Source organism: Trichomonas vaginalis, chromosome II (assembly GCF_026262505.1).
Source record: "Trichomonas vaginalis G3 chromosome II, whole genome shotgun sequence".
In the NCBI taxonomy this organism is placed as follows: domain Eukaryota; phylum Parabasalia; order Trichomonadida; family Trichomonadidae; genus Trichomonas; species Trichomonas vaginalis.
The window spans coordinates 6308856-6332310 of NC_067204.1; the positions used below are offsets into that span (position 1 = coordinate 6308856).

The 23455-nt window shown below is 31.1% G+C and overlaps 8 protein-coding genes and 1 non-coding gene across 9 annotated transcripts, besides 2 other annotated features; 3 read left to right on the top strand and 6 right to left on the bottom strand.

Annotated features, from left to right (window-relative positions):
• Window positions 1-5216: 5216 nt before the first annotated feature.
• On the top strand, window positions 5217-5663 carry TVAGG3_0496310 (uncharacterized protein; the record flags this gene model as incomplete). Its single annotated transcript, XM_001298903.1, has 1 exon — window positions 5217-5663. One exon carries the CDS (start codon window positions 5217-5219, stop codon window positions 5661-5663), a length of 447 nt encoding a protein of 148 aa, XP_001298904.1.
• A 2138-nt stretch (window positions 5664-7801) lies between these two features.
• On the bottom strand, window positions 7802-9716 carry TVAGG3_0496320 (spectrin binding; the record flags this gene model as incomplete). The annotated part of the gene is made up of 1 exon (XM_001287119.1): window positions 8223-8750. The coding sequence occupies one exon, from the start codon at window positions 8748-8750 to the stop codon at window positions 8223-8225; it is 528 nt and encodes a 175-aa protein (XP_001287120.1).
• Window positions 9717-10242: 526 nt separating this feature from the next.
• TVAGG3_0496330 (ubiquitin protein ligase protein) lies at window positions 10243-15564 on the bottom strand (the record flags this gene model as incomplete). The annotated part of the gene is made up of 1 exon (XM_001286487.2): window positions 10243-15564. The coding sequence occupies one exon, from the start codon at window positions 15562-15564 to the stop codon at window positions 10243-10245; it is 5322 nt and encodes a 1773-aa protein (XP_001286488.2).
• A 564-nt stretch (window positions 15565-16128) lies between these two features.
• On the bottom strand, window positions 16129-17082 carry TVAGG3_0496340 (ubiquitin protein ligase protein; the record flags this gene model as incomplete). Its single annotated transcript, XM_051236400.1, has 1 exon — window positions 16129-17082. One exon carries the CDS (start codon window positions 17080-17082, stop codon window positions 16129-16131), a length of 954 nt encoding a protein of 317 aa, XP_051094224.1.
• A 618-nt stretch (window positions 17083-17700) lies between these two features.
• TVAGG3_0496350 (retrograde vesicle-mediated transport, Golgi to ER) lies at window positions 17701-18291 on the top strand (the record flags this gene model as incomplete). Its single annotated transcript, XM_001313872.1, has 1 exon — window positions 17701-18291. One exon carries the CDS (start codon window positions 17701-17703, stop codon window positions 18289-18291), a length of 591 nt encoding a protein of 196 aa, XP_001313874.1.
• A 187-nt stretch (window positions 18292-18478) lies between these two features.
• Window positions 18479-18516: a mobile genetic element.
• Window positions 18517-19693: 1177 nt separating this feature from the next.
• Window positions 19694-19730: a mobile genetic element.
• An 82-nt stretch (window positions 19731-19812) lies between these two features.
• Window positions 19813-20970, bottom strand: TVAGG3_0496380 (uncharacterized protein; the record flags this gene model as incomplete). The annotated part of the gene is made up of 1 exon (XM_001313873.2): window positions 19813-20970. The coding sequence occupies one exon, from the start codon at window positions 20968-20970 to the stop codon at window positions 19813-19815; it is 1158 nt and encodes a 385-aa protein (XP_001313875.1).
• A 323-nt stretch (window positions 20971-21293) lies between these two features.
• Window positions 21294-21366, top strand: TVAGG3_0496390. The gene has a single exon. It is a non-coding gene; the product is annotated as a tRNA-Thr (tRNA).
• A 194-nt stretch (window positions 21367-21560) lies between these two features.
• TVAGG3_0496400 (histone H2A) lies at window positions 21561-21990 on the bottom strand (the record flags this gene model as incomplete). The annotated part of the gene is made up of 1 exon (XM_001313874.2): window positions 21561-21980. The coding sequence occupies one exon, from the start codon at window positions 21978-21980 to the stop codon at window positions 21561-21563; it is 420 nt and encodes a 139-aa protein (XP_001313876.1).
• Window positions 21991-22384: 394 nt separating this feature from the next.
• TVAGG3_0496410 (dihydropyrimidine dehydrogenase (NADP+) protein) lies at window positions 22385-23359 on the bottom strand (the record flags this gene model as incomplete). The annotated part of the gene is made up of 1 exon (XM_001313875.1): window positions 22385-23359. The coding sequence occupies one exon, from the start codon at window positions 23357-23359 to the stop codon at window positions 22385-22387; it is 975 nt and encodes a 324-aa protein (XP_001313877.1).
• Between the last annotated feature and the right edge of the window lie 96 nt (window positions 23360-23455).

The window sequence follows — 23455 nt, forward strand, 5'->3', positions numbered from 1 at the left end:
AAAGTGTTTGGAAAGGAACGAATTCAAGATCTGTTTTATTGTAATAAAGCATTGCATCGCAGAAAGAGAATTCGCATTGATTCTCATCCAATGATCTGCAAAAAGCTGCAAAAGTATCTTGTTCTCCAAATATTTCTTGAACTTTGTTACTAATGTCAGTGAATGTTGTCGGTGGATTGTTAATAGAATTCTCTCTATACTCCATGAATCTGCATGACTGACTGAGATATTCGAATCCTTTGATACCGATGCTGGAGTATAAAAAGTTTGTTATTGTTGAAGGCGTTTTTGGCGGAAATTCGAAAGGAATTTCAAGAGGAATGAAATTATCAATCTTTTCAAGAACATCTTCCCAATCTGAAGAAACGTAGTTTGATGGATTTATAAGTTTATTGACTTCATCAATAACTTTTGACCTTTTGATGAATTCCTTTTTTTCGCCAAGATGTTGGAATAATTCTCTGGTTATTTCATTTTTATATGAATATAATGATGTTAAATCACCTTCAGTAAAAACTTTTGGCAAACAATTTTTGATATCTTTTGACATTTCAGAAAGAACTTTGAGAGATTTAAGAGATCCATTTTCTGTACTTTCAATTAAATATGATTTGTAGGAATATAAGCAATAATGATAAAACCATGATACATCATCATTATTATTTGAAACAAATAAATCACCAAGTTGTTTGAAGTGATATTGTTTTGGAGTATAGATTTCAATATTTGCTCTATCAATCATCTTCAATAAATCTTTCGGAAGGGTCTTCTCGCTGAAAACGTTTGAATCAATCGCCCATTGTAAGATTTCATAATTTGGTTGTTTCAAATTAATATATTGTTGGATTTCATTCATCACAGACTTTGATGTTCTCTTCTTGTTATTTTTCTTTTTCTCTTTTATTTTAATATTCATTTTCTTTAATTCTCTTATCAAATTATTAAATGTTGCGCATAATTTGAATTTGGTGAAATCAAAAGACATTAATGAATTGTATAAATTACTATCTTTTTCAAGAACATTCTTCCAATTAATTGCTCCAAGAGAGAGAGTTTCATTATTATTCATTGTCGTTGAGATCAATTCCAAAAGATCTGACCATTGCTTGAACATTTGAAGATCTTTGTATTTTACAATCAAATCATAAGAAATTTGATAGCTTTCGGAAGCATAATCTTGGAATATGCCTTTTAATTGTTTCGGAGAATAAAAGATAGAATTATATAACATGTAAATGAACTTCTTTGATAGACTCTTTCTGAATTCTTGGTCTACAGAATTATTTGAAAAAGAAGAATTAGATGTCTTATGTTGACTTGAAATATTAGAAAAGAAAGTTTCAAGATCACCTTCGATTCTAGAAATTGGAATTGTTTTTTGCTCAATGTAAATTTTATCCATGAGCTTGTTCTTAAAGTAAAAGATAACGGTTTTATCAATTACTTCATTTGGTTCCTTTTCAGCTAAAATAATTTTATATCCAAGATTCTTGATCTCTTCAATGCCTTTTGCAACTGAATACATATATGATGTTTGATAAAACATTTCTGGTGATCTGTTTTTCATTGAAAGGAAGAAAAACAATGCTTCATTAATATTATTTGTTGCATTGATTTGGCTTAATAAATAAAGATCAATAGCCTTGAATTCAAGCTCATTGATATCATACTTTTCAATTATGAATAAATATGCTTCAATTCTTGAAACAAATTCATCAAAATTCTGAAATTCGTTCTTGACAATAGTACTTAATGATTGTCCTTCTAATTTCTTCTCTCTTCTAATGATCTTAGCTGATTCCAAGATGAAATTATTAATGAGCACAAAGATATCAATGTATTGATGATCAAAAGTCAAAACTTTCTGAAGTTCTTCATAGTTTTCAAATGGAAGTCTCATGAATGTTTGAAGGAAAATTTGGATGGAGAAATTACAGCTTCTCTTGAATTCAACAAGAGATTTCTTGAGGCGTTCTAATTCAGAACTCTGAATGATAACTGAGTTTTTGAACTTCTTGAGTTTGCTTTCATCAATTGCTTCATTAAATTTACTCTGAATATTATTCTTAAATTCATCATCAATCTCAATTTTACTTGAATAGTTCTTCTCAAGTGAATCGATGATCTTATCTCTATTTAATGGAGCTTTCAAAGCAAATGAATTTGCAATTCTGATTAATGTCCTTCCATCAACATCCTGGTTTTGCTTTTGGCTAAGATGAACATTGATAACTCTTGCAACAAGTTTTTGCACTTCATTTGTATTTGTGAATCCCAAATTCTTAATTTGAGAAATGATTCCGAAAACAACATTGAATGAATCATTGAAATCATTATCAATTTGATCAAGTGTGTAAATGAAGCATCTGTTTAATAAACCCTGAGAAATTCTTTGTCTAGTTGTTACTTCATATGGATTATATGTCATGAAAACGCGGAATTTTGGATGAGCTGTGATTTCATTGTTAATTCCTCTTTCATACAAATCGAGTTTAGGAGATTGACTAAACAATGTAATGATTCTATCAAGAATCATACTTGGACATGCTTCAATTCCGTCAAGAAGAAGCCATTTTCCTTCTTTCATTGCTTTAACAATGATTGATTCGTATTTCTCGATGAGATTATAGAATTGACATTCATTAATAATTTTCTTGATTAAATTATCAATTGGAAGACTTTCTACTGTATTAGGAATTGATGCTTTGATTGTTGTGAGTCGATTAACTATTTCATGAAGTTCAACTGGAACCCAAGAGTTTATTTTGATCTGATTTATGGCAGGGAATGTTCGGCCAACTTCATTCATCATTGTTTGTATTTCTTCTCTTTGCTTTGGACGAAGTTCAGATAATGGTTTGTAACCACCATAAACAATAGAATCACTTGTTTCTGTGTTGAGCTGAAGAGTAATTAAATTCTGTCCCATTGCTTCCGCAAACAAGCTCATTGCATGAGTCTTTCCTGATGCTGTCTTTCCTTGAATAATTACAGGAATGCATTTTTTAGTTGAAGCATTCAGAATTAAGAACAAATTCTTCTGCGATTTTGTCATATTCTGAATAAGAGACTGCTTCCTTTCATCTTGAATATAATTTGTGCACGTTCTATCATTAATTGAGACATAGCCATTTTCAACTCTTATCTCTGTTTCTTCGTCTTCTTCTTTATTTTCTGGGTTTTCTTCATCGAAAACTGTCTTGTAAATTTGATTCTTCAAAAAGGATATTTTAGATGGAAGTTGGGAAGCCAAATTAATGAAATTCTTAAATGTTCTGATAGTAATTGGAATTGGACTTTGTTTCTCTTTGGCTAATTGCTTCCACTGATACAAAACTGATGGAAATTCAGAGATTTCATTGTTATGAGCAAGATTTGAATCCTGAACTATTTGTTGACAAATTTGAACAAATTCATTTTCTGGATACTCGGACTGTTCAATGCAAACAGCATTATTCAAAATATTCTCGTTGTAAAATGGCTTTGAAGATAAGCCAAACATGACATATTCATTCTTCTTTTCTATTGTACCATTAGGAAGTAAAATTTGATCTGATTCTGAATCAAACAATTGATTTAATGAATCAATCAGATTATCTGATGCTTGATCAATCTCTTCGAGAACAATCCAAACTGGTCTTCTATTAGAAGCATTTTCTGTAATCTTCTTTAGAAGAGCAGTCTTGTTGAAGTTGAATGATGCGCCATATTCATCTTGAACCAGTTCGTTCTGGCCATAGATACTTTCAATTGTTGTGGATGGAGAAATTCTGACTGTCATCAAATCAGCATCGAATAATTCTGCCAAATAACTAATTGCTGTTGATTTTCCAGTTCCACATGGACCTTGAACAATTGCGTTGTATTTCATCTTTGCAGCTGTGAACAAAAGATTTATCATTGCATTGACAGATTTTGTCTGAACAAGATTTGTCTTTGGCTTAATTTCATGATCATTAATAACAAATATTTCTCTGGAAACAATTTTACCTGCACGTGTGTTTAATGGTTCATAGAGCATTTCATCTTCTATGATATTCATCATGTACAACGCATTTGCGAAAAATCTTTCTGGCTTTTGGTTCTTAAGGGAATTAGAAACTTTTCTTGCAATGTTATTGATCATAAACTTCTTATTTAATGACAAATCATCGAAATCTTTTTGCATCAAGAATTTGTAAAACATTTTGTCAAAGATGTACTGATAATCATCTTTGCTATATTCTTTGGTCTTGACAACTGTTAAACGAGAAAGCATAGCTTCAGAAAGTTTTGATTTTTCTTGCATCGTTGTTGTTGCAAAAACTCTAAAATTGTCAACTTTGATTGTTTGATTCTTATGAGGAACAATTGTATTTGTGAAGTCTTCTCTTAAAGTGAGTTCTGGAGTTATTGAGAAAAGTTCATTCAATCTCTCAATTACAGATATTGGTGGATGGGAGAAATTCTTAAGAATAAGAGGCTTCTGTTGCAATATGGCTGATGTAATCAAACCTGGTTTGAATACTGTAGTGTAGTATGAAAATAAAGTTGAAAAATCATTCTTCTGATGGATAAGATTCAGAATATTTGATCTAATTTGTTCAATAACATTAATGATCGAATTATTCTTATTTTCGTGGAGTGATTCAATGAATTTATTGAACTTTACTTCATCGAAAACATCTTCGAAGTATGATCTCTTAATCATAGAGCATTCAGAATATTTTGAATAGTCACTATCAATTCTTGACAAGATATCAAAGAGCATTGATATGACTGACTTTCTATCTGTCAAATTGATTCCTCCTATAAGAGAAGAAGTCGTTGAATCTTTGTTTAAATTGACAGATTTGAAGTTATTTCTCGTTATCTTCTTTGCTAAGAATTCTTTATATCCTGATGGACCAGATATCAAGATTGGTTCATGTGGATGTGTCATTTGGATATCGAAATAAGAATTCCAATATTGCTTCAAATTCAGATCAACATCAATTGGAACATTCTTTATAACTATTTCTCCTTTTGTAAGTGTTTTTGTCTTTGGATCTGCAATGACATTTAAAGTCATGACTTTTGTTAATGCCTCCTTTTCTTCATTTTTAAGTCTGAATGATTCCGAAATAACTCTGTGTATTTCAGCAATAATTTTTTCATCAATATTATCATGTACACCCAGCAACATAAATGCAGCATGATAATATGGTTTGATTGTTGTGTTCTTGTTGAAATGCAATATGCGTCTAAAGAATCTTCTTGCCTCACGGAATGACCATGGTTTGGACTTTAATAATTCTGATTCTCTGATTTGTATCATTAAATCAGTTGTATATCCGAGATATTCCATTAATTCGCTATTCATCTCGAAGATAATATCTCTAAGAATGTTCTTTAAATCATCTTTTCCTATCAATGGATATTCAAGCATAACTATTTTTGATGTCAAATCTGTTGGCAATTTCTTTCTTCCTATCATAGAAATGTCATTCTGGCATCCAATGAAGAAATATCTTGGAGAAACAGTAACTGTATCTTCATTGTTTGGTAACTCAATTTCTTCACCTTCTTTTGGTTCAATGGCGATTCTTAGTGATTTGAGGACACTTGATTCTGCGAGATTCAACTCATCAGCAACGAATATGCCTCCAACACTCATTGCTTCTGTAAGAGGACCTCTTTTCTGATTGAAACCGTTTTCACTAATTGTGTAATTGCCAAACAATTCTCCGATTTGTGTTTCATTGTTGAAAGCAACCTTGAAAACAGGAATTTCAAGTATCTCTCCTAAAGCTTCAGCAGCTGATGTTTTGCCATAGCCTGTTTGTGATTGCAAAACAACATGTTTTCCTGCATTGCATAATGCAATTAAAGAAGCCATCAATTTTTTGATTTGTGGTGATTGTTTGAAATGGAAATACTGTGTATCATCATTCTTTTGTGCTTTGATGATAACATCAGCAAAATCATTGCCGACGTCTTCATTTTTCCAAGGAAAACATTCTTACTGAATGCAATAATTGATTTATCTGAAATCTCCTTGTATAAACCTTTGATTTTAATGTAGAAATTGATGCATTCTATTACTTTGATTTTGAGTTTATACTTCAATAAATCTGATTTAATGAGATTTCTTGCAGAATATGAATCTACATTTGTATCAATGTAATCGCTGAAGACTTGTCTTGTTTCACTTTCATCTTCAAACTGATTATCAATATAAACAATTGCGAAACGATTGATAAGAGCAGGACTCATCAATTTGATTGATTCTCTTCCAGCGGTTGCAATGATTCTGAAGTTTTCGTGAATATGAACAATTTGATTTTCAGGGCGTTCATTTACATGGAATGTTTGATCAGTAAGATAAGCTTTATCTATTAATGTATTAAGCCTTTCTATAACCTGTGAAGGAGCACAATTGATGTTATCAAGAAGAAGAACCGATCCTCCTTCAAGAGCTCTAATAACTGGTCCATCAACCCATGTGTCTTTGATATTTCCTTGCATTTGATTTGATGCATCAATTGTATGCCTTCCAAGAAGATCTGCATTTGTTGTTTCTGGAGTGCAAATGACAGTCATTGGCTGGGATGCAGATGGATGATAGTATCTTGACAGCCAGCGAGCTATAGCTGTCTTTCCGCTGTTGCTTTCACCAATCAAAAGAAGAGGCTGTCTGTTTTTGACTGACAAAATATTGGCTGTTGAAATTGAACGTGAAAGAATTGGATTTCTTATGCAATTCTGAATTTGAACATTGTCAATAGGTATTTGTGGTATTTCTCCCCAGTACTTTTTGAATTCTTTTTCATACTCTTCTCTTGTTGACTTTGGAAAACATAAACAATAAATAATATATATAGCATGATCAATGGGAATATTAGTTGACATGCAATTTAAAACTAGCTTGATGTCTCTAACTGTAAAGCATCTATAAGATTTTCCCTTTGACGCTCTTTTCGCACAAAATTCATGGAATTTGATAAAGTTATTAATAGTACTTTCATTATCTAGACCACTCTTGCTTATAATCTCTTTGAGCTCAAGTTTATCGAAATTGTCGAAATAAATGATTTTGAATTTTGATTGGAATTTTTGCAAAAGTTTGTTTCTGTTCTTGACGTAATCTTCATTGGCTGGATTCATTGTTGCTACAAGCTTAAAGTTATTATTTCGAGGAATTGGCTTATAGTTATTCTGACCAATCGAATTTAGCTCAAGATTGCCAGAATCAAGAGAAGCTTCTATACATTGAAGAATATCTGGAGGTGCAAGATTGATTTCATCAATGATAAGACAGCCTCCATCGCGGAATGCCTTCGTAAATGGGCCTTCTTCGAATTTTGTGACTTCATTTCCAGATTTTTGAAGAATTGTTCTACCAAGTAGCTGTTCACCAGTTGTTTCAGAGCTGCAGCTAAATAATTCTGGATTATTTAACGCAATCTTTGCAGATGTAGTTTTTGCTGATCCTGTTGGACCCATTAAGAGAACAGGAAATCCTAAATCTGTGAATGAACGGATACCATCTATCCTCTTTATAGCTTCGCGTGTAGCTATAAAGCCGTGAGGATATTCATTCATTTTTCTGAAATTTAATTTCCAATTGAATTTTCTCTCAAATTTTGACAACATGTTTTATTTTTTGAATGGCAAACAAGACATGAAAAAATCACGTCTTATCGAATAATGCAGTACATAAAACGTTAACTAAAATTTCATCAAAAAAATTGGTACATATATAAGACATAAGATATCCAATTTTCTCTATTAGTCTTATTTCGATTAAAAAAAATTGTGACTAATTTATTTACGGCAAGATGTAATACTGAGCCCGATGATAATGAATTCAGTGTGGATTTCAAGATTCGAGCATTTATTGAAGCATTGACAAATAGTGGAAGTATGGTATTTTAAAGGATGTGTCCGAAACTATTTTCTGAAGGTTTTTGTATTGATCATAATTTAATAAAAATTAGAATTTGTCATATTTTCCTTGTATAAGCTATATCTTGTCTAATGTGATAAACACTAGGAAATACTACTAATACATAAATCAACTAAAGTTAATGTATTTCTTTACATTTTAAATTCAAATAAATTTATATATGTGTATTTGTAACAAGAGAAACATCATTAAACAATGATTCCAATTATTGGAATATTTAACTGAAAATATCTTGAATTCAATATTAAATATTTGATCCATCAATGAAGAAAATGCAATATCATTTATTATAACATTAACGCCTAGCAAAGAATTGCATGATTTCAATTGCATAATTAATAGCACTGAAAGTATCATCATTCTGATTATGTGAATTAAACAGTATTCCATGAATGAACTTCAAACTATTAATGCACATATGTTTGATTTCTGTGCTTCCTCCTGCATGGTATATCTTTTTGAGTAATGAGAAGTCCAAAGAATTAATAGCTGCCAAAAGTAGAAACTTTGAATGAGAGTCTCTGCAATGATCCATGCTGCAATCAAATCCATTATCAACCAAGTAATTTGCTATATCAAGCTTTCCCAAATGCAGCGCTACATATAATGCACTTTTATAGCTTTTTGCCCTGATATCGACTCCATAGCTTAAAGCAGATTTAACAGCATTTAAATCTTTATATTTGCATGCATAATATAAAATTGTATTGGTTTTTCCGTTTATATAGTTAAGATCAGCACCTGTACTTAATAATTCTTTAAACAATTCAATGTTTCCTTTCTTATATGCCAATGTTACGGGTGTTTGATTATCTATAATCATAATGTTTCTTGGAGGAACAATATTATAACTTTTCAACAAATTATAAATTTTTTGATTGTATTTATTAATTACGATAAATTTAACTAATGCACAATAAAATGATTGTATGTCAGGCAAATTTCCCTTCTTCAGAATAAACTCTAAAAAGTCGTAATAATCGTTTTTATAACAAAACTTAATTATTTGGTAAAATTGTTTTGAATCTGGAGAGTAAAATGAATAAAAATAATGTAGCCCTGGTAGAAATTTGAGTGATTTGAAGAATTTGTGGAAATCGCATGGTAGAACCAACCCATTTTCTGCGTAAAAAACGAAAGCTCTGATGTTAAATCTTATATCTGTTTCACTGCTTTGTTGTAAATTATTAAAATTTTCTAAAATCCAATCTGCAATATTATTTAAACGAAATGATATAGAAATATCAAAGCAATCACTAAAAATTACTCCTGCATTGTAAAATAAATGAATCATTTCATAATTTCCCCTTGCAATTATATTGGATTTGATGTTATAATCAATATTTGTCTTATTTAAAAGTGAAGGTTGATTTAAAATTACATATTTAACTAAGCCTGGATCGTTTGAATTGATTGCATCAAGTAAATCATTATTATTAAAATGATAATTTGGTTCGAAAAGTTTTTCTTGTAATTCTTGAATAGTTATTTTAGATTTGCATTCTGGACAGATGACATTCAGTTCGAATAAATCCGAAATTTTTTGTAAAAAAGAATTTGTTTCGTTAATTCTTTCATTTTGTTGTGATTTGAGAGCAACAATATCAACCAAATATTTTTTGAATCCAATGTCAATATAATCTTTTATTTTAGAAACATTCTGATCAAAATTTTCGGAATTGAGAGAATAAATGGCTTCTTCAATATCCAGAAGTTTCTGAAGTTGCTGTGGAATCAGCAAATCTGATATTTGTTTAACTCTAAGTTTGTCTGGAAAGATCAATGTAAAAGTCAATTTTGTCACTTTTATATCAAAGTGATGAAATTGTTCGTATAGCAAACTATGCATAGAAAACTTTTTGATTGTAAGAAATTACCTATTTGATTAAAAATCTAAAATAATAAAAATAATTTTTAAAAGGACTGTTCTGATGAAAATTTTCAGTCTTTCTCTGAGAAGTTCTGGTGTTTTGAATGACATAATTTCAATTATATTGAACCATGTGCTAGCATTTGGGAGCGAGAAACTATTTTCATTTTAATAACTTGTTGATTCCTTTGAAACCTCTGGGGTTTAGTTTCCAGTTATAAATCTAATTAATTTCGAAATTTGATCTGGAGAATGTCAGAAAGTAAGTGTGCCCTTAAATGCCATAATTAATTATTTATTTGTGTTCATATTTAGCAATATAAACATTAATAAATTATTTATTTGTGTTCATATTTAGCAACATAAAACATTAATAAATTATTTATTTGTGTTCATATTTAGCAATATAAAAGTTAATTAGAATTAAAATAAATAAAATAATAATTTAATCATTAAATTCTGCTTGGAATGAGAAGCAAATTATCAATTTTTGTCTTAGGAGTTCTGGTGTTTTATATGGCATAATTTCAATTAAATTGAAACATGTGTGAGCAAATGGAAGCGCGAAACTATTTTCATCTTGATAGCTTGTTGATTTATCAGCTAACTTCAAGCAAAAGTCTTTTGCATTCTTTGGAGTTTCGTTTCCAGTTATGAATCCCATTAATTTGGAAAATTCTTGAGAAGTGAATTTGGAAATTGCTTGGGTGAAAACTGGCCAAACAACGCAATTTCTTGCTGGTGGATTGAAGTAGGCGATGAATGAATTAAAGTCAAGTTCTTTCTTGACACCGCATGTTAATCCTTCAATGAAGCGGCCGGAGAAGTTTTTAACTTTGTCAAGAGGAATGACTTTCCAGAATCCTTTGCGCATAGCATTAACAATGTTTTTGAGACTGTTGAAATAACTTTCGTCATCACAGTCAACAAGCAGAGAAAGGTCTGAGTTAGTAACAAAACTGTCCCAAATGAATCGTGGAAGATTCCAAGCTTTGTGTGCATTTCGTGTTGCAATAGCACTAGCAATGAGAGAACCAATTGTACTTGCAACTTTGATTGGTAAGTTCGATGCAGGAACTAAGCGATTCTTTTCACAATGAAGAGTGCTTGGTGGCTTGATGAAATATCGGATATTAACATCCATTAATTCATTGACCATAAGGAAGAATGAATCTCTGAACATACCACCGACATCTTGGCCAGTTGTTCCTTCGTATTCAGCGAAATACATAAGTTTGTTTTCTTTTGCTCTGAATGCGATGATTTTTGATGGGAAATGAGCTTCATCTCTAGCAAGGTAATCAATGATTCTGATAAGGTTTGGAGAATCATAGTCAACACCGTGAGAATGTGTCCTAGTGATATCAATCTTCAAATATCCGATTGTTCCTTCAGCAGCCCAATCTCTGAAATCGCCTAACCATCCAACTTTAATGTTGGCATCATCATTAAAGTAATTGTCAATAGGATTCAGTTCTGGTGTGGAATAATCGAAGTAATCATCACTAACTTCTGTCAATGTAGATAAACCGATGTTTGCAAAGAATAAGATAATTGATGGGTAATCACCGATTTTAGCGTCACAGATCTTATTCTTCAACATGTAATCGACTAAAAGTGGTTTATAAACTCCGGAGAAATCCTTTTCGATGTAATTCTTCCAGTCAGACAAAACTTGTTTGCCATCAGTGCCAAAATGGTATCTGTATCCTTTGTTAGCTTCGCAAGAAGAATATGAATTACTTGTGATGATTTTGGTTGTGCCATTTGGCAACAAAATTTCAACAGGATAGTAATTATTGTTCTTGACAACGCACTTTGAAAATGTTGCACCTTTGTCGGAGAAAAGAAGCAATGGTGGCATTCGTTTCGCTTTGTTAGATACATTTTTACCAAGAGTGAACAAGTCGCCAATAAGTGACTGTGCACATTTGTTGATCAATGATGAATGTGCTTGTTTAGCGACAATTGTATTTGGATCGCGTTCGAAAACAAAAGTAACTAAGTTGTTGAAATATTCTGTGTAATCCTTTTCAGACATGTTGCTGAAGTAGCCCTCGTATGTTGGATTGTTGAAGAAGTTAAGGATCATCTTTGCTGATTCCAAATCATTTGGAAGATTCTTATTGAATGTTTTAAGAATCATTGGAATGAAACCGAGGCAAACTTTCTTATACTTGAAGAACAATTTAAGGCCTTGTACGAATGTCTTTTCATAGAAAATACCGTGATTCCATGCTTGGAAGATACCGATCTGTGATGCACCGTAAGTGGAATTGTAAAGTTGATTGATATCTCTGCCAGCAGTGAATTTTGGATCTTTTTCACCTTCCATTACAGTATTTTCTAATTTGGCCTTGATATCGTTTTCTTTTCCTTTCATTAGTGCTTTAATTTGGTCCAGTTCTTGCTTTGATGATGTGTCAGACAATTTCGTGATCATATTCAATGCCATTTCGCTATTAATTTCTGGAAGATAATAAGGAAGCATTGTCTTGATCAATGAAATCGAGTAGTTCTTACATGTTTGTAACAAATCATTTAATAATTGTGTTGGATCTCCGATTCTGTTTTCTATTTCTGCGCAAATCATAACGGTGTCAAATGGGGTGTATTGTGTTGTGATTTGATTTGCAGGAACAATGTAAGTTTCTGTTGATCTGTTTTCGAAATTGCAGCCTGTAATAGTATAACCGTAATTAGCTTCCAATCTGGATATATTTACATCAGAATGGTTTTCGATTTTCACTTGCATTCCGAGACAAACTTTGGGGAAAATCATATTGAGGTTAAATCTATGTTGCTTTGTTGGAGGTGCATTAGCTTTAAGTGAAGTGCTCCTTGGTTGTACAAACTTGTATTCGACAAGAGAATCATCGCAAACTGTGATAACAAATGCCCAGCGTTTCTTTGTTTCACCGCTGTCGATTTTGACATTTCCGAAACAAAGGTAGTTATTGTCCATCCACAAAGTTATATTTGACAATGAGCCTGTGTAAGGGACAAACTTCTTATCCATGTAGATATTCCTATCAAGCAAACTGAGGAATGTGCAATCCCAGTTTTCAGAAATGAAACCAATATATTTGAGTTGAGTCTTCATATCTGTGAATGAAATTTCTATAGCATTATTGACATCAATCATTTTCGTATGGACGAAGAATGATGATGTATCAGGACTGCCATTGAACATAGAATCCTTGCATTCACCGCAATGTGTCAAAGGAATAAATTTGTCTTTAATACCATTCTTTTCACAAACTCTTTTCAGCTGCTGTCTGATGAAGTAAGAGTACTTGGAGTTTGTGTAATTTGGAACTACTGTATCTTTGAACTTCTTGCATATTTCCTTCATCTTCGGGAATTTTTCAGCAAATTTGTTCTTGTCAGATACAGCATCAAATAATTTTGATAAAAATGACAAAATAATGCAATTTTTGATTGCCTTTTCTGCAATTTTTTGTGGAGTATCCAATGGTTTTTGTGAATTGTCAGCTGGTTTTTGAGAAGGTGTTGCTTGGATATCAAGATCAACTTTATCGATAAACTCAATCATTTTCGCTGTTAATTTGGCAGTAACATTAAACTTTGGAGGATCAATTTGGAAACAAGCTTGAGAATTCCTTTGAACATCCACGTCATGATTATTTGCAAGCTCTGTCTTTCCTTTGATCTTGATGTATCTTGTAACTTCTGAATCAAATATTTCAGCACCCAATGCAATCATCGCACCCAAGCTAACATTTTCATCGTCGTTAGCTTCGATTTTTTCAAGAATTTTGTCTTTGTGTTCGGTTCTAATTTTGCAGATATTCTCCGAAACCTGCCAGTTCGAATCTGTAAATGTTGCTCTCGCATAAGCTAATTTAAATAGATAATTTTCTTCATCTTTTCCTGGTATAGGTAGCGATTCATTGCATTCTACAGGATTATTAATTGCTATTCCCATTGTTTTAAGAGTCATTAATGCCAATTTCATATCAGCTTGCTCTGTGTTGTGTTCTTCATAACTTTGTGAAATGTTATTGATGAGATTAGCAATTGTCTGATCGTTACCCTCTTTACTAATCAAGTGACAATTGATCACAACATCATTGAATTTTTGACAGGCTTTTATGATTTTGTGATTTTTTCCTGTTTCTGGGTAGATAATGAAATCTAAATGTTGAACTAAACTTCTCGCAAAAGGAATAGCAAATGATTCTGCTTTCAATTTGCGAAGTTTTTTGAAGAAATTCAAGATTATCAAATTCACTTCATTTGGCAACTCTTCTCTTAATGACTTATTTTTTTCGATCGCAACCAATTCTGTATAATCAAATTCAAAAGAATAAAAAGCAATTATTTTTTCATATCTCGCAGTCTGTGGAGAAGGCTTTGGTTGCTGATTGTCTGTTGATTTATTAGCTTGTTGATCGTCTGTTGGATCAAGATAAGCTTTTTCAATTATAGTATGGAATTTTCGGTTTATTGAATTCAACACTCCACTATATTCCGTAGTGTTCAAAAGATTAATTAATTCTAATTTTATCTTTTGTACCTTTGGTAAGTAAGGTTTGAAAATTGTATCAAACTTTGCTATAGTTGGTTCTGTTTCGAATTCAGTATATTCCTTTAACAAATTGCATGACCAAATGATTGAAAGCATTATTTTAACTGTAAGGACTTCAACGTCAATATTAAATGTCCTCTTTCTAAACATTTTTTGTGTTGTTGCCTTTGCGATGATATGGAAAATACTTTTTGGATTTTGATAATCCCTTTCGGCTGCAGAATAAACATCTCTCAAATTCGTTCTAAAATTAGAGTATTCTTCATTGGGTTTATCGCAATGCGGAAGGCTCAATATATCAGCATGAGCTTGCTCCATTTCCGTTAGAGGAATTGATTTTGTTGAGTTTTGAGCGCATTTGATGAATAAATATGGGAATAAAGCATATGTTGGATCTGCTTTTGAAAAATCTTGGGAACAGATTTTCGAGACAATTCCTTCAAGAATATATTGAGTACTTTTATTGTTTCCAATGATATCAATGCTCACATTTTGTCCATTGATCTCTGCTGATTCGGATAACAATTCTTCGTAGTTAAAGAAAGCATTTTGATTTACTTGTCCTTTAACAAAATCTTTCTGTGTTACTTTAATCTTTCTGAAAGGAGTTGCAAAATAAGTTTCGATATCTCCACAAACATTTTCAGGAGCGAAAATTGTTGTGTTTAATGAGATTGATGTTGGTTTTTCGATTTGTTGTCTTTCGGTGCTTTCTCCATAATTGATCAAATATTTCAATATTAACTCAGTAAAATTGGAATCTTGCTTGATAAAGTATTTCCAGATAATATCTGTTTTGAAAAGTTTATCCAAGTTTGTGATAACACATTTAACAAGATAAGGTCTCATTGGTATTACTGATAGTACTGAAAGAAGTGCTTTAAGAACTGGTTCATAAAATTCCTTATTTTGCTTATCATACATGTTAAAAACAAAATCAATGAAAGAAATAAATTCTTGGTCGAAGTATTGTTTCGTTGTATCGCTCATGTGTTTAACAATTGTATACAAGTCATAAATTTTTTCAATGATGAATTCAGCGAAAACTTTGGAATTCCGAGCCTTTATGTTTGACCATGGGAAGAAAACACTCTGTGGCAATTTGTATATATCGTTGAGTAACAATTCAGGTTGGTAAAATGCAAAATAATCATTTTCAATTCTTGTTCCAAAATTTGGCCAGTAAATTCCATATTTGACTGCTCTTATCATCATACCATATGTTTCTTGGATTGGAGCAGTTGGTAATTGTTTTCCAAAGAAAGCGACGATTTGCGATTTATCTTGTCATTGATCATTTTGTTTGATGAATAAATTTGTCTGAGATTCAATATTAATAATCTGTCTAACATAAGATTTAAGAAATTCATGAGATTTTTGTCGATGCTTGAGTTATTCAATTCCTTGATTATACCAAGAATGAATTCAACGTGCTGAGTGGGATTGGCTGCATAATCACATTGTGCTTTTCCTGTTTTGATGAGTGAAATTAATGAGTTTGTAACTTCCATCAAAATATCATCAATAATCAATGAAACAGCTATTTGTGATTCTGTTGTGAAGCATGGACGAATGATTGTCAAATAATCTTCGCATTTTCCTTTCGGCCGGATATCAACAAGTATTGTATCTTCGTGAAAACTGATTCCAAAAATTTCTTTTTCAGAAAAGTTAACGGTTGAATAGATGTAATATTGAGGCTTTTCGTCAACGATTATCATGTTTCTTAAATCGAAAATGGTAATGCTATTGGATGCAGTATAGATATGCAATTCATTGTTAATAATATGAATGCATGTTCCTGAAAAAAGTTTTTGACATCCAAATCGATGATTTCGCCATTCCTGGATCAGTTGGAATTTCACTGTTTCTGTAAACAATAACACTGACTTCATAATTATTAAGGAGAATAAAAGTCAAACAACCATCTATAATGGCAGCACTTGTAATTTTGTATCTGTTATCAATGATACCACTCAAATCTTTAAAATCATTATTATTAATTGCGTATTTTTGAGAGGCAACATTGATAATGCATCTTCCTTGTGAATTATCTAATACAATGTAGGATCCGGGAGACGAATTAATGTAAATGGTTTGGTTTGGAGATTTTTGAATCAGATTCGTAATTTCTTGACTTTTAATCCAGTTTTCGATGGGATGATTGGGTATTTTGCGTAACCTTGTGAAGATTTGAGGTTTTTGGTCCAAATTGTTTTGACTTCTGTCTTCCGAAATAATTTCTTTTTTAACTTCTTCGTCAATATCAAATTTAGTTTGTTTTGAAATCAGCTTTAAAATTATCATCAGTTTTGCTAATGGATATGAACTTGGAGATATGCCATACTTGAGGAGATATGAATAATCTTTGACATTTATAGCTGTAAAAGAATCTTTAAGGAATTTAAATAGCTGATCTGGACGAATTAATTTAACATCGCTGGTATCGGCGGAATCTGGGTAATATTTTTCATTTGCAATTACTGGTAACATTTCAAACTTATTGCTACCTTTACATTTTGCATCAAAGTCGTCTCGAATTTTAATTACCAGATTTTCAAATGTCTGTGCAAGAGATGGATATGAAACTTCGATTGATTTTGCTTGTTCCTTAATTTTAGCTATAATCACATCTTGTTGTAGATTGCGTGTTTTCGCCACTTCATCAGCAAATGACTGCTTGGGAAATTTAATGTTGTCAACAAAAGGGAACGGCTGAAAAAGAGAATCCATATTGCAAAATTGTTGGCATTTTTTTTCAGGAATTCTTTTTCTATGTTCATTTGTTTAAACTTATATCATTGTTTCAAGCTGCTTATGTAATAACATGAACACGATAATAAAAATGAGGAAATTCTAATCTTAAATTGAAAAGTCATTAATCCTTCCATAATGCGAGTTTTATTTAATATGGTTTGAGAGATCTTTCAAAATGACATAATTTTTATCTCTCTTGATATTTTATAAATTCAAAGGGAAAAACTATGGGAAATGTACAATTCGTACTAACATAACAAACATTTTGAATGTATGTGAAAGAGATATTATCATATCAGACTTGGATTGTTGAAATTCAAAATGATCTTTTTGAGTTTATTGCTAACAACAAACTTTCGTTAGTAGAAGTACATAGTTTATCTCCCAAATAATGTTGTTCTTTAATAAATCTTGCACACCTCTCTTTTTTTATAGGAGTGATAGAAAAAATCCAAATTTGACAAAATTGGCATTGACAATTAAAAAAGAATTAAATTTGGATGTTGATTAATATTTCTACTAATATTAAAAATAGCCTTATCGATACATGAATTCAAATTTTTTGATAGCGCAAAATTTTAAAATTTTATTTCTATGGAGCCAAGTACTTCTCAAGTCAAAGGTAAGGTCGTCTTCGTTGGTGATGCATCTGTGGGAAAGACTAGTTTGATTTATCATTATAATCAAACAAAAGGCAACCCTTTACCTACTGTCGGAGCTAATTCCGTTCCTTGCACTGTTCCAATTGAAGGAAAAACAGTTTCACTTAATATATGGGATACAGCTGGACAAGAAAACTTTCAATGTTTAGTTCCGATGTTTGCCAGATGTTCAAATGCAGCAATTATTGTTTATGACTCAACAAATAAGCAGTCTTTTGATAATATAGCTTTGTGGTACAAGTATGCAATTGAAGAGTCAAATGTTCCAAATGTCATAATTGTTTCGAACAAAAGTGATCTCGAATCTGTTATTACAGCAGAAGAAATACACTCTATGAAAGAAAAATACAACTGCCCTTTGTTTTTTACTTCTGCCATTACTGGATCAAATGTAGACATTTTATTCCGTGAAATTGCTGAAATTGTAGATAAAGAACAGTCCAAAGATGCTAATCGTGCGATTGATCAGCCAATAAATTTCTCAAACAAATTAGATTCTGATCAAAAGAAAAAATGCTGTTAATTTCATGATTTACAATTGTCCTGTGTAGTGTCTTATTGATAATATTCTAGATTTTAACTTATTTATTATATTTTTATTTTATGTTTAATATATTATGTTTTATTATGCTAAATTATGAACTATGATATTCTTTCAATCAAACAATAATATATTGTTAATCGTAATTATACCTTAAGAGGGAAAATGTTGTTGTAAACAGAAATTCATCAAAAGTGACACCTCAGAAAAGCTAAAATATTGAATTTTTGGAACTTTTGATAGAGCACGTTTTTAAATATTAATTAAAGTAAATGTATATTTTGTAAAGATTCTTTTTAATAAAAAAATAAAATTTTGAAGAAGAACACAAAATCTTCTGAAAAATAATATCACATAAACTCATATTATTTTCTAATATATAACTATTTTATATAAAAATCAAATTCAATGATCTTAAAAGCGAAGGATAAACCTCAAAATTTACGAATATAATGAGTGGGAATATAATGCTTATCTATCATAAAACCATATGAAATATCAATTTTTGCTTTACGCCTAATTTTTGACGACAATTAGCAAAAAATGTTAAATGTTAACATTCAGTCCATTTGAATATGAAAAATAAAATTGACTTTGATTAAATGTTTTTATTTATCATGTAATTCTTCTTGCGACCAAAGATTTGAATAAAAGTTCAAAAAATAAGATAGCTTAAAAAATAATATACGGTAGTGTTTACTAATAGATGAATAGTATATAAATTCTATTAAAATGGATTTGATCCAAAAAATATATAAAATTTGATCATAAATAAAATCGTTTTAAATTACTTCTTCATTTAAATTATAACAATTATTTTTGGTTTTATATTTTTTTGGATCAAATCCATTTTAATAGAATTTATATACTATTCATCTATTAGTAAACACTACCGTATATTATTTTTTAAGCTATCTTATTTTTTGAACTTTTATTCAAATCTTTGGTCGCAAGAAGAATTGCATGATAAATAAAAACATTTAATCAAAGTCAATTTTATTTTTCATATTCAAATGGACTGAATGTTAACATTTAACATTTTTTGCTAATTGTCGTCAAAAATTAGGCGTAAAGCAAAAATTAATATTTCATATGGTTTTATGATAGATAAGCATTATATTCCCACTCATTATATTCGTAAATTTTGAGGTTTATCCTTCGCTTTTAAGATCATTGAATTTGATTTTTATATAAAATAGTTATATATTAGAAAATAATATGAGTTTATGTGATATTATTTTTCAGAAGATTTCATTCTATATGCCTATGAAAAGTACTCTCAAAACTAACTTTTTCCTAATTATAATTAAATCTAGAATATTGTATTATGCTTAGTATTATTTCATTTTTCTCATTCAATTTAGAATTTACAAATGTCAAAAAATTGAGAGCTGTCACTTTTGATGAATTTCTGTTTATTACAATGTATTATGAATTAAAATCAAATTTCTCAATTTCGGCTTTTATTCATTCAAAGTCATCGATGTGGTTTTCTTTATGATTCTATTTTTCAGAAATGAATTTAATACCAACTAGACTCAATTTATTCTTTGAATGGAATGAAATTTTGAAATATTTATCGCCCTCTGTGAAGGAAAGTGGAACTTTGAATGTTTCATTGGTCAAATCATATTTATTTAAATAATTCTTTGTCTGGAAGATTTCAATATTGTAATAACCGCTTTCAAATTTTTTATTGAACTCAAGAACTAGTTGCTTATTTTTGGTGTTATTATCTTTGACATTTAAAAATTCGCAAGTTTCAATTTGATTATTTTTGCTGACGTTATAGACTATGATTTCAAAAGGCGTTGGCTTTGGCTGCTGTTTTAAGATATGATAAGCTTTGGCTTGATCTGTTGCTGGATCTTTGCTTGAAGTAAAATTCATAGCTAAAAGTTTTTTGGATGCCCATTGAACCGCTGAAATTCCAGTTGTTGGGATTTTCATTATAGACAATCTGTGCTTGATTAGATCATAATTTTCGGAATATGTCCTAATCTTCATGGATCCAGATCCATCGCATTTGAATTCTAATTTTGTTTTATTATTTTCAGGGCATTTAAAGAAGAAACCAGTGTCGAATTTTTCATTTGGTGGCGCCATCCATGTTTGATTCGAGAACTTAATCGCTTTGCCAATAAATGCTCTTTCATTTGCAAACACATAATCAGGTAAATCATAAGCATATGTATTGTTTTTGATTTTTGAATCTGGTTGCGATACAACTGCCTGTGATTTCAAGCTAGAGGTATGTTCTTCTCTGGCCTTCGCCAAATCTCTATTGACTTGTTCAACTGTTTTCAGATATTTTTGATATTCATTAGCAATATATTGTGATTGATCAAGTTGAAATTCAATAAATGTATTATAAAGTTCATCATTAGTAATTTCATAAATAGGAATAAAGCAATCATCATATGAATTATCACATTGATATAAAATTTGAAGCAATGATTTAAATTCATTGGGAGTAATACTATTTTTTGAAAGCTTAAATTCGATTGACTGCCGAAGAATATTTGGATCACATGTTTTATTTTTTAAAAAAGAATTAAAGGCAAAAGTAAGGGCCTGTTCGGAAGTAGCATTCGGGGTTGGAGCATTATACTGGTTTTTATTTGAACTATGAGTATGTTGTGAGAATATTTGGGAAGTCATACAAAAAAATGAAATTGATGGTGGAAAAAATAAAATAAACTTTAAAAAAATTCCATAATATTCAAAATATGTTTCACACTTTTTCTGAGAAATTTCAAGCCGATAAAAAGTGTGAATACATATTTTAATAGGTTCGGATACTTTTTTCGGGCTTATTTTATAAGCCCGTAAAAAGTGTCAAACTTATTAGTATATGTAAAAAGTACTGAAATAGGAATAAACATAATCGAAATATTTCCAATTATTAAACTTTTTGTGTCACAAAAGCATGCATGAATAAATTAAAGATTTTACTTATATAAAAAATTATAACAAAATGTATTGCCTGCGTAGCATAGTGGTTATTGCGTGCGCCTTGTAAGCGCAAGGTCGCCGGTTCAACTCCGGTCGTAGGCAGAATATTTTTGTCCAATTTTTATCTCCATGCCTATTAAGAATTTTTTAATGTAGGGTTTCATATCATTGGGGAACTACATCAAGGTGGCATATAAGTATTTTGGATAAAACTCTGATTCAGATATGTAAAATTTGTTGAAAAAATAATTATGATGTTGATTTTTGTTTGTTTACAATTAAATCGTATTTCATGTTTATTCTTGTGTTTGGGAAGCATCCTTGCCCTTCTTCGGGTTACCAAGGAGGACCTTATGAATATGTGGAACAACACCTGCAGATGCAATTGTAATGTTGGAGAGTAATTGGTTCAATTCTTCATCATTACGAACGGCAAGCATGATGTGGCGTGGTGAAATACGTGTCTTCTTGTTATCACGAGCAGCGTTACCAGCAAGTTCGAGAACTTCGACAGTAAGATACTCAAGAACGGCGGCCATGAAGACTGGAGCACCAGCACCGACACGTTCACCATAACGGCCTTCACGAAGGAATCTGTGAAGACGGCCGACTGGGAACTGAAGGCCGGCACGGGAAGAACGTGTCTTTGGATGCTGGCGCTCGCCATCGACGGCTGTCTTTGTTGCTGTCTTCTTAACACCTTTCTTAGCTGGCATTATGAACTAATGAAGTTAAAACTTTTCCCGCCAAAATTGAATATCATTTGTAAAATGAATTCAAAATATATTCACAATTTTATGTGGTTCAAATTGGTATAAGATTTTCGCGGGTAAAATACTTCGATTTTGGCGGGATGCTTTCATGTGAATATTGTAGAATCAATTGAATCATGTGCAAACATTTTTCCTCATATCCTTTGGCCAAAGAATGTACAATCATCTAAAGAATATTATAAAAATGAGTGATACATTAACTATTATTTTGTTTAATTGTACAACATTCTATAGATGTTAATCATATAGACATAGTATTGAGAGAAAATATGAAATGATTGCATCACATTTACAAGAAACATGTTAAATTAATACATAAATATTTTAATACATTAAAAAATAAAGAGTTAATGTCCTTTTGAAGTTAACTCAATACTTTTTTCTCTTGATACAAGTTCAATTGCTCCAGTTGGGCAAACGGATTCGCATAATCCGCATCCATTGCATTTATATGGGTCAACTTTATAAATCCAACGAGAAGGAACAATAGTTATTGCATCATTCGGGCATTGTGTGCATTTTCCGCACATAATGCAAGCCGAAGGATTCGTTAGATGATTAATTAGAGGATCTTCACAAGAATCTTCGATATCAAAAGAAGAATTATTTTCGCACCACTCTTTAATTGTCTTGTATCCATCTCTCCACATTGCAAATGACGTCTGTGCGTTGAGATGCTCAATTCCTTGTCCAGTTCTCTTGATTTCGCTTGGATCAATAACACAAAAAGTGAATCCTTTGGCGAAATTCTTGAGAGCTTCTTTTTTGTTCTTTGCGCCATAACAGATTGATTTGGAGTATCCCATACCATTTAAGACAAGTAAAGAATTCTTTCCGAGTTTCTTAGCTTTATCAAAATCTTCTGATTCTTCACAATAAATTTCAACAAAATCTACAATGGGACTTATTTGATTGAAATCTTTTTCTAAAGTTTCAGAATCTCCTCTTAATTGTGCAGCAATAATTGAGTTTTGGAACTCCTTCTTGAGAGTATTGATAATTTGAATTGCATCATTCATTTTCAAGTGCGCCTTGAAAGAAACGGGTTTTCCTTTCTTGTAAGTCCTGTTTCTGTTCTTTTCGTTGCCAATTCCGATGATGATACCTCCCCAACCTTGGCTCAGGTATTTCTTGCATGCATATAAGTTCTCTGTGAAAGGAGAAGCACCTGCAATAAATGGAGATGAAACAACTTTTTTGCCTTCAAATGAAACAGAAATATTGGCTGGTCTGTGGTTGTATTCGAATGAATTAACATTCGAAACCAAATCATTTTCTGCAATTGGAATTTCTTCACCCACCAAGAAAGCATGGCAACGCATTGCAGCGTTCTTTCCTGATGCTGATGCTTGAACAGCTGTTGTATTTTTACCTCTGGCTTGTCCGCAAACGAAAATTTTGTTGGATTCTGTTCCTTC